The following is a 10,554-nucleotide window of genomic DNA, read 5'->3' as shown; positions in this document are numbered from 1 at the left end:
CCCCCCCCCCTTTATTGATGTGTCACCTTCCTAACAAAGGGTGCTTGCTCATTTGAGCTAACTCATTATACCCGGAACTGCGTGCCAAATTGTGGACCGCGCCCGTTCACTTTATTTCATATATTTTGATGATACGCAGCTTTCCCCCCTTCTTCCTTCCGTCTCACCACTTGTCAGACGTACTCTGCCACCGGCGCTATCAATACAACTGATGCACTGTTAGTCTTTATCAGTGTGCTTATGTGCCTGAAGAGAGAAACCTTCGTATGCATTGTTTGTTCTCCTCGCACCTGTTAACTTTTTCACCAAGTATATGGTGGTGTTAGATATGCTAATGCCACAAGTACTAAATCACGTGTCCATCGACTTTCTTCTCTCTCTTTTTTTTTTGATATACACCGTATCAATTAACGCGGTTTGCATGCCGATATGTCAAGTACAAGTACAAAGACACATAATCATGAAGTCTGTGGCCTTTCATTTTCTCAATATGCCTAATGAGAAGGTCACCACTGGTCAATGTGATGCCACTCGCTTCGCTCAGTCCACACATATAAAAACTGACCCCTGCTTTATGGCCACTTCTCATGGAAATTGGGAAGCTTTGTTGAAAAGCGGTAATGGCGCCGACCACCATAACACCGGCATTTCAGCGGGAAACATGTCTGCACCACACAAGTACCGGCCACAACGCCCGGTTTTTTTATCACAACTGCTCCGCGCGCCACGTGTTGGTGTGTCGACTGTCATGATCGACGGTTGCCCGTGCGAAGCGATATGTTTCAGCGGCCGCGTTGTGAGATGTGAGAGAGTCACAACGGCTGAGAGTCATGCAGCTAGAGATTATACTGCGATGTTGGTCTCAGATAATACGGGTATGATTGCTGTGATACAATACGACTCGCAGTTAAAAGAACATAATAATGAATGTGATGTTACAAACGCAGCACATGGCGCATGTGCTCCACATGGGGAGGGAGCGCGTTCTCTGCGAAAAGATGACCGCACAACAGAAACTTTAGCGGCAGAAGCAATGCTTTATGGTGATTCCGATCTCCAAGACAGGCCTGAATTATGCGATTGCAATTGCGAGGTACAGGAAAATGATTATGTGTTTGTGGTGGGTCGCCTCACCTTCGCGGATATTTCAAAGGATGCGTGTCGTGTGGTGAAGGGTATGCAGGACTTCATCTCCTCCACATCAAATAATGTTGAACCCCGAAAAAGAACGGCGTTGCCCGTCGATTCCTGTGGCGGTGTGACGTGTGTCCGAGGAACCGTCCGCCGAATTGATGACGTGAATGAAATTCATTATTGGTTCTTGAGTGCGCTGGAAACTCATCTTCGTTTGGTCAACGGAAAAACAAAACGACCCACCGCCACCCCCGCCACAGAAGAACATTTGTCACATATATCATAACAGCTGTTTTACCTTTTGTGAATATCCTTCGCTTTGTTTCAACTGTTGACATTCTGTTGTGTTTTTACGTCAAGGAAAATTTCGTAACACAACTTTTTTTTTTTTACTCTTCATTTATTGTTGCTGTACTACCCAAGGCGGTGGTGAAGGGAGGAGGAAGAGGTTTGACGTTTGTTGTGATTTTTGTCTTCTACTATTATTGTTGCTATTTCTTTGTGGACCAGGGCTGTGGCAGTAGATTTTTTGTTTGTCTATTTTTTCTTTTGAGTTGTGCCGCTGTGTTTGTTGCTGATATTTGGTTCTATTTAACTTCACTTGCAGTTCAGATGGGATGGGAATGCCGCTCTTGGACAAGCTACCATCCCTCTAAAACGTGTGAGTTTTTTATTCATTTCAAAATTGTTTCTATCATTGTTGTTTATTTCACCTCTTAATATCTTTTTAAAATTGTGTGCGGTTCATGTGGCCATGTCTTTTATCCCTGTTATGCATTTAATCTTTCCCGTGAGGTTTTCTGTTCTCGTTTCGCTATTTGTAATTCCGAAGGCACCACAACGGGGAGCTAAAGCAGAAACACACAAACAAACGGGCGTTCGTACATACATTATTGTTATTATTGTTTTCGGTCCATTAATTTTGTGTTTGCGTGCCCATTGCGGCTCAACTATTAGTCGAAAGGTAGGCACGTACGGTGTGGTAGTGAGTTAATGAAGCGAGAGCGCTCATTTTCAAACTCTCCTACACTTTCCGCGCAGAAGGGGGAGTCATTTCCTTCGTTGCGTAGTGAAGACAGGAGTGAGTTCGCTGCGCAACAACAGGTCCTTTTCGATATCTTACGACGTACATCGCTAGCTGAGCAAAAGGACCGCGAAATATGTGAGTGGCTGGACGACGCTTACGTTTGGGTGAAGGAATGCATCGAAAACAAAAACTTTTCAAAGGGGGCACTCACTGAACTCCGTCTTTTGGTTCTTGGCGTGCTTCATACGCTACCGTGGTGGAGGGTGTTCGAGTCACGGGAAACTATGGGATTGGAGGTGTACAGCCGAGACGGGTACCGCCATGACATGCGGAAGATCACGCGTTGGCACGATCGAATTAAAGTGGGCTTCGAACGCGTTTGTTTGCTGCTGATGGAACAATCCGTGCAAGCTGTTCGTGGTGTGTTAGAGGTTGCAATGAAACCTTTCCGTATTCGCTCGCCTGTGGCGGATGGTGCGCAGCGCATGGTTCCAGCAGATACCATCATGCGTCTCATAAACGCTGTGGCGGTCAATTATGATGGCACTGTGGTTTTGGATGTATTGAATACGTGTGTGCGCTTTCTTGTGCCTCGGTGGAGGTGGGGAGAGAAGAGGCATCACACGATTTCTATCGCCCTCTTCCTTCACCTCGCACTTGAGGCACATATACCCCTAGCCTCTCCGTTTAGCGGTGGAGAGATCAGCATGCTTGGGCATAGTGCGAATGGTAGTGCTCGATGCAAGGAAGAAAGTAAACTTGGTGGATGCGGGTATGACACACAGCAAACTTCCTCTCGGGATGCATCTCTGTGTCGCTCTGATGGGAGTAGTGCAGATGCTGGGAGTTTTGCCTCTCCGAGCGCGTGCCATCCTCAACAGCAACGACATTCTACTGGACTGAAGGCTCCGTTTTTGTCGAGTAGCGATGCAGATCTTAGCGATGCCAGCCAAAGCATGCGTTCCGGTACAGATGATGCGCTTGGTGGATCGATTAGTGGTCGTACCTCCGGTGTCGCCCGTCTTACCGATACGTTTGTGCAGAATAACAGGATGCTATTGTACCGCAATGAACTCATTCAGTTTGTGCTGCAGTGGCTCTTGGACCTCGAGCTTTCTTTGCAAGCTCATGACGACGAAGCGCGAGCGGTTGCGGGTCAGCATAAAAATCCGACACAAGGGTGGGGTGCGGACCCAAATGGCTCTTCCACGCTTCCCTCCTTTTCACAGTCGGAAATACGTCCTTCGGAAACGGTTTATCTTGATATTCTTCGGAGTTGCACGGATCTTGTCTTTCATCGACTAGCGGAAGACCTCATACGCCAACGGTCAGTAGGTGTGTGTGGGAGTGCCGACTGGTGGCGTGAGCTGTTGACTTTTCACCTTAATTCTGTTCTGATGGTGGAGAGCCCGAGATGCCTGATATATTTAGCTCCCAGCCTGGCGCTCCTTGGCGGGACAGAAGAGGCAACAGATATGTATCGTAAGTTCATTGTGCTTGTTACAAAGGGATATCAACCAGTTCAACCGAACGCAGGCTGCTCGACCAGGCCTGCAGGATCAACGCGTGTCCGCATGGCGCCACCGACGGTTGGTCACCTGCTGGTCCCCAAAGCACAACGCACACGGGCGGCCTTGCATGTTTATCCACTGTTTCGCTTTATGCGGGAACACATACATAATGTTGAGGATATACGCAAGCAACTTCACAAATGCTTATTGCTTCAGCTTGAGAGGCAACGCGTTGTGCTGCCGTCAGCGACATCACCTTCATGCTTAGCATCGCCCACCTCTATCAACCCGTTTGCACAAGTGTTATTCGCACAAATTGCTGCCTTGTCGGAGCTACTGGAACTAGATGCCGCGGAAGAAATGATGTCTCAGGTGAGCGGTTGTCGAGCACTGAAGGTACTGTTGGATACGTATTTGTTGCCTCCTGAGACTAATACAAGCGAAAATGGAGTCAACTCCCCAACGGCAGGTATTTCCCCTCATGGAGGTAACGAATTGAAGGACGATGTGCCTGGTAAGAAGGTGAGGAGGAGATTTGACTTAGTTAAGATGGAAAAAGTTGGGCTGTTGTATCCAGGGTTGATGAACGACTGTCCTTGGGACTGGCGTGTTTGTCAAGGTCATGGACAAATGAAACGCTTTTAACGATGACTGAAGGGGATAAGTTGCGTTTGATCTTCAGATACGGGATTGGTGCTCCTGGAGCTATTTTCTCCTTCCTCCCTTGTTTGTGCCACCGGTACGATGCAACACGGGAAGTACAAAGTGATAATAACCGTGGAGGCTAAAAAGGAAAGAAAGCGGGAGGGAATAGGTGAGAAGCACCATTCTCCAACCACCCCCGCCACTTTCGACTCCTCAATATATTACTGGGGTTTCAGGTGGAAGGAGCTGTACAGGAGACATAGTGTTCATCATTTCAATTCTTTGCAAGTCCATCTAAGTGTGTTGATGTCCCTTGGAAACGGTATGGGTGAAGTTTCGCTACTAACCTCCCTTTGTTTGTTTAATTGTTGTTACTGGTGTTGTACGTTGGTGTACTGATGTTCATTGATATCACCCAGTCATTTTTCTGAACCTGTTACCACTGAGGTGCACGCACCTGCGATAACATATACATATTTACAGAAATAGAGTTGGATGCAAGAAAAGGCTGTCCTAAATCTTCCAGTTCAACCTATTTCTCTCCGTCACGCGCTGTTGGAAGTTCCGTCTCCCTTCACCGACCGACTTACCCAAATAGTGTCATCTCTTCGGTCGTTTTGTTACCTAACTTTTGTTGTTATTATCATTTTCTCCACCATCTGTCTGGTACCGGTGAGTTTAATACGAAGGGAATTCGGACGGTGCAGTAGTGGTGAAAATGCGTGACAAGAGGGTATTATAGTGAGATGATGAAAAATGCAGTGGCTTTGTGATGGGGGGTAGTAATGGAGGTAGAAGGGCGAGGAACTTCTGTGTTGAGATCGAAACGGTGACAGTTTAAATTCCTTTAATGAATGGAAGATATATTATAAAATTGTGTGGAGAAGTAATCAATGATGTGGACGCATCATCATGACTTGAGTTGGCGGCGACATTTTACACATTTATTTTTTTATCGCTCGCAGGTACGATGACGCGTTGTTAGTGAGAAACAATGGATTTAAAGGACGCAACGTGAAGGGCGGAAATCTGTGGGATCGGAGGTTGATTGGCGGTAGAAATTTAACTTTTTGTTCGCGCGTGTGTGCGGCCACCCTTCCACACAATGATTCCATAACATCATTGTACTTTTCTTCCTTTTGGTAATGTAAGCCGAGTTCGTTGATACGTCAGACTCTGTAGTGTACTGTTTTCGGTTGATTACATGTGTTTTATTTGGTTTTCATGTTCATCTGTCTTTTTTTTTGTGTGTGTGTCACGAGGGGTGTAGCGGCTCATTTTTCGACCACCGCTTCTGGCTGTTCCTGCCATTTATTTGTTAAGAGCAAAGATACACAGCTACGAGATGCGTCGCTTGGAAACCATATCAAGCCACGTTGGTTTCCGTCGCTTTTGCCATCTGCAGCGCCGTGGTGATGCGGTGGTTCTCATATTGCACCATGAGCTGCTGAACGCGCTAACGGTAGACATGCGGGCCGCGCTTCTACACTTTTTCAACGAGGCTGATAATGATAGCTCTGTGAAGTGTATTATAATCGCCGGTGAGGGTGGAGCATTTTCTTGTGGTATCGATATTAATGATTTTGCTGCCTCCGTGGTTGACACCACCAAAGAAAACGGGGTAAGGATCCCCAGCTTGCCGTCACTTACTACCAGAATAGAACAAAGTGACAAGGTAGTTATTGCGGCAACAAGCGGGATCACATATTCAGGCGGCTTGGAGTTGGCACTCGCAGCCCACTATAGGGTTGCTTCCCCCACTTCCGTGTTTTGTATGCCGGAGGTTAAGTTGGGTATTGTGCCGTGTGGTGGAGCGACGCAGCGACTGCCGCGGCTGATTGGTGTGCGTGCAGCTCTCGACATTATCAGCACTGGAAGGAAGGTGAGTGCAAAGGAGGCATTGCGTCTAGGTCTTATTGATCATCTCACGTCATCACCCCATGAAGAGAGGCGAGATCAAGATGTGAATGGAGTAAGTGCACAGGGGCCGTTCTGTTGTACCGATCCGAATGGAAATTTGGAAAGTGCCATCGAGGCAGCCCTGCGGTTGTCCGCGCGGTGGACCAAACCGCGACGCATTTCTTGTGATGCGACGAAGCTGGGCATTATGCTCTACAATTCTATTTTATTCCGGCGCGTGGGAAGTGAGATAACGAAGAAGGCCCCCAAAGAGGTTAGCGCCCCGCTACAGTGCCTGCAGGCAATCCGGGCGGCCACCAACTCTGCATCCTTTAAGGAAGGTCTTGCAGAGGAGACGAGAATATTTAAGCAAACACTACATTCACCTGAGGCACATGCAATGCAGCATTTACTCCGCTCATCCTACACTGTGCTTAGTGACACACTCCCAACACTGCCAGTGAGAGCTGGAACGGGACTACAGCAGCAGCGGCTCCGCAAGTTGGCTGTTGTCGGGTGCGGTGTTGTTGGCATTGGCATCGTCATTATGGCACTGCGTGCTGGTTCGCAGGTGGTACTCTTGGGTGAAGACGACAATGAGTGCGAATATGCGCTTCATGTCATAAAGTCAGAACTGCCGAACGATGCCTTGGGTTACAATATTAGCGCGGATTGTGTAAATACGTACCTTAATAATTTGAAAGTTTTGCCGTATCATGGCGACCTTCAGACAGTGCTTCAAGATGTAGATGTCATGGCGGAGTGTATTGTTGGTGATTTGGACACTAAACGGCAGGTGTTCACCATGTTGACTGATTTGTGTCCCCCCCATTGTGTGTTGGCAACTTGTTGTTCCTCGCTCGAACTCAGGGAGTTCGTGAAGGTTTCACGAAGGCCAGAAAAGGTTGTTGGAATGTACTTTGCTCCCCCTGTGCATAATGTACCGTTCCTTGAAGTTACACGGGGGTACCGAACAGATCACACAACACTACAGCGGGCCATTCATGTTGGAAGATTATTTCACAAAGCGACGATCCTTACCAGGGACGTTGGCTTCAGTATTATTTCTCGAATATTCTTTGCGATTCTTTATCAGGCGCTCTCCATGTTAGAGCAAGGTGCATTTCCTGTTGATATCGACCGCGCGATGAGGCATTTCGGTTTCCGGTTAGGCATATTTGCGATGGAAGATCTTGCAGGACTTCAAGTAGTGTCCCAGATACTTAACTCTCTTAAGGTTCGAGAGGGATGTAGCGGTGTTCGCTCTCCCTGTCCACCCACTGATGTTTTCACCATTCACCGCCGGTTGGTGGAGATGGGCCATTTTGGACAAAAGACAGGGCGGGGTTGGTACACATATGAGGAAGGGGATTTGTTTTCGTCTTTGGCTGCATGGCGACAGAGGTTGATTGGCTCAGCATCAAATAGCACGAAGAACACGTATGGGGTTTGGTCCAAAGGAGGAGCCTCGCTTATGCGTCGGCCTTATCAGGATCGTGATGTTGAGTTATTGATTCTCGATGTGTGTCGTGAGAAAAAGATAATGCGCCGTGATATAAGTCGGAAAGAGATGATTGAACGCATTCTCTTTGCCGCTGTGAATGAGGCAGCCATGCTTTTGCGTGAGGAGGCGGTTAGTAGTTCATCTGCCATTGATATCGCGACAACTTTTGGACACGGTTTCCCTGCTTGGAGGGGTGGACTGTGTTATTACGCGGACAAATTCGGTCTTCCGAATGTTGTGCATCGCATGCGAATTTACAACAAAACCTTTGGTGATGCCTTGTTTCCACTCCCTTGCGAGGAACTGCGTCAAATGGCGTCATCTCAACAGACATTTCGTTCCACGTGGCCGTAAGCGATTTGACAGTGTTATGTGCAGAGAAGGGGAGAGAAAAGAAGGAATGAGGGTAAAAGAAGAAGAGACGGGAGGAACGAAATTTTTTAAAAGAAGGGGGAGGAGTTGGGAGGTATAAGTGAAATAGGATCGAAGGTGAAGAGTCACTAAATCGCGTGCGTGTATCCGCGTGCACTGCGTTTGTTGGTGTCTGTGTACTGTATTGTGGTAGCGCTCTATTACATTCAAATGTTTTTTCTATATATTTTTTAAAATTACTTTGTTTTCTCCTCTCACTGATTTGTCGTTGTTATTATGAGTTCCGTTAATTGACATTATCTTTTTTTTTTAGAAAGAAGTTTAGGAAAGGGAGGATTCGGTCCGCGTGAACACATTTAATTATGCGAATATCTCCATAGGTATATGTACTTGGCTGGATGCGTGAATATACCAATATTGATCTTCTTGCTCTTCACTTCGCTATTGTATGACCATACTATTTCGTTCTGTTGGTTGTTCTCTCTTTTTTTTTTGTTTGGTTGTTTCCTTGTTTGGATGAAATTCATGGCGGTTTTGATTCATTTGGTTGCCGATACGCACTGTTGTATCGGCTTGCCACAAAAAAAAAATAACCTGATCAAATTGTTCTGTATTATCAGTAGTCTTGTCCGAGGTGCAGAAGGAAACGAAGTAACGATTTCTGTGTCTTGTCCTTCACTCAAGTAGCACAGGGAAATATATAAAAGGTGGAGGGGAAACAACGAAAAAAAAAAGGTGGATATAACGTATCTTCTTTTAAAAAAAAAGCGGCAAGGTGAAAATTTTCATCAACGTTTAGCGTAGGAGGTTGTGATAAGCCGAAGTAGCCAATAGAAAGCTGAATATGCTGCGTCATTGTATTCCACGTTTAGGCATAGCCAAAACAGTCATAAAAGACAATTATTCACTTTCAACACTCACCAATGGTTTGCGTGTGCTCACATGCGATGATGGTAATGGAGTCACGGGTATGGGACTCTTTATGCTGAATGGTGCCAAGTTTGAAAGTCCTGACAACGCTGGTGCTGCTGCGGTGTTTGAAGCCCTTCCGCTACGTGATAATCAAATTTATACTAGCCGTGAGATCAGCCAAGCATTGAGTGGCCTCGGTAACGCTTTTAAGGTGACGAATAATAAAGAAGCTCTCTCCGTTATTCTCATGCTGCCGCGATACCACCAGCGTGATGGGTTGGAGCTTCTTAACGCCATGTGCCTCCACCCCACGCGAAATGAGGAGGAGTTTCGCATTGCAAAGGAGAAAACACACGAGCGAACATTGTTATACGATCGTGACGCTACCAGTGTATGTTTTGAGCTTGTCCATGAAGCGGGATGGAACGGTAAAGGTCTGGGACATTCCCTCAATCCAAAAAAGGAAGAACTCGACAAACTTACGTTGGAGAAATTTACGGCATTCCACAGCGCCTGCACACGTCCAGAGCGTACCGTACTAGCCGCGACGGGAGTGGCCGATCACAAGTCGTTTGCTGAAGAGGTGGAGAAGTTGCTGCGGTTCAACAATGCAGACGTAGCGGTGCAGGCAATGCCGCAGCTGCAACCCGGTTACTACCCCTATACGGGTGGCAGTCGTTTGGTCCACCGCACGGAGGCTCCAGAAAGCGTGAATAAGTTTCAAGAGAAGAGTTTGAGTCATGTGGCTCTCTTCTTTCAGGGCGTACCAATCAACCACCCGGATTATTACAACATAAGTGTGATTCAAACACTTCTTGGCGGGGGCACATCGTTTAGCTCCGGTGGTCCTGGTAAAGGGATGCAGACAAAGTTGTTCCGTGAGGTGCTTAATAGGGAAGGTTTCTTACATGGGCTAGAATGCATCACTGCGTGGTATAGCGACGGCGGATTGTTTGGGCTTTATGGTACTGCCCCCCATCAGGCCGTTGTATCGCTTCTTAACGTAATGATATATCAAGCGGCGTCTATTTGCCAACGGGTTAGTCCCACGCATTTAGAAATGGCGAAGAATCAACTCCGCTCGCAGCTCATATTGCTAGGTGAGGGGAGAGAACAACTCCTCTCTGATATGGGTTTCAACTTGGTTGTGCACAATCACATAATAACAGCCACGGAAACAATGGAAGGAACACGCAACATAACATTGGATGACTTGAAACGTGTTTGCGCTGATATGATAAAAAAGCCACTCACATTCACTGTGTATGGCGACACGACGAAGATGCCATCACATGAGTCCTTGGAAGAAACCGTTCGCAAAACTTATGAGAAACTAAACTGATATCAGTTCTCACTTACACGTACGTAAAATAAAAAACAAAAAAGGGAAGAAAAACAAAGTTCACATCGAATTCAGTCAGATTTATTAATTTACATATTTTCACAATTTTTTTTTGTGCGAATAACATTTTGTGGGGTGAGTTCTGGTGTCCCATAAATGGTTGTCGTTTCCTTTTGTATTTGTGTGTGTGTGTGTGTGTGTGTGTGTG

At 46.7% G+C, this 10,554-nt stretch overlaps 4 protein-coding genes across 4 annotated transcripts; all 4 read left to right on the top strand.

The window, feature by feature from the left end:
* Positions 1–460: 460 nt before the first annotated feature.
* On the top strand, positions 461–1,420 carry TEOVI_000876100 (uncharacterized protein; the record flags this gene model as incomplete). The annotated part of the gene is made up of 1 exon (XM_067220848.1): positions 461–1,420. The coding sequence occupies one exon, from the start codon at positions 461–463 to the stop codon at positions 1,418–1,420; it is 960 nt and encodes a 319-aa protein (XP_067076949.1).
* A 707-nt stretch (positions 1,421–2,127) lies between these two features.
* Positions 2,128–4,317, top strand: TEOVI_000876000 (uncharacterized protein; the record flags this gene model as incomplete). The annotated part of the gene is made up of 1 exon (XM_067220847.1): positions 2,128–4,317. One exon carries the CDS (start codon positions 2,128–2,130, stop codon positions 4,315–4,317), a length of 2,190 nt encoding a protein of 729 aa, XP_067076948.1.
* Positions 4,318–5,662: 1,345 nt separating this feature from the next.
* TEOVI_000875900 (enoyl-CoA hydratase/Enoyl-CoA isomerase/3-hydroxyacyl-CoA dehydrogenase, putative) lies at positions 5,663–8,074 on the top strand (the record flags this gene model as incomplete). The annotated part of the gene is made up of 1 exon (XM_067220846.1): positions 5,663–8,074. One exon carries the CDS (start codon positions 5,663–5,665, stop codon positions 8,072–8,074), a length of 2,412 nt encoding a protein of 803 aa, XP_067076947.1.
* Positions 8,075–8,936: 862 nt separating this feature from the next.
* TEOVI_000875800 (metallo-peptidase, Clan ME, Family M16) lies at positions 8,937–10,346 on the top strand (the record flags this gene model as incomplete). Its single annotated transcript, XM_067220845.1, has 1 exon — positions 8,937–10,346. One exon carries the CDS (start codon positions 8,937–8,939, stop codon positions 10,344–10,346), a length of 1,410 nt encoding a protein of 469 aa, XP_067076946.1.
* Between the last annotated feature and the right edge of the window lie 208 nt (positions 10,347–10,554).

The sequence above is a fragment of the Trypanosoma equiperdum genome, assembly GCF_001457755.1.
Source record: "Trypanosoma equiperdum strain OVI genome assembly, contig: ctg_1251, whole genome shotgun sequence".
In the NCBI taxonomy this organism is placed as follows: Eukaryota; Euglenozoa; class Kinetoplastea; order Trypanosomatida; family Trypanosomatidae; genus Trypanosoma; species Trypanosoma equiperdum.
This window is presented reverse-complemented; position numbering and strand designations above follow the sequence as displayed.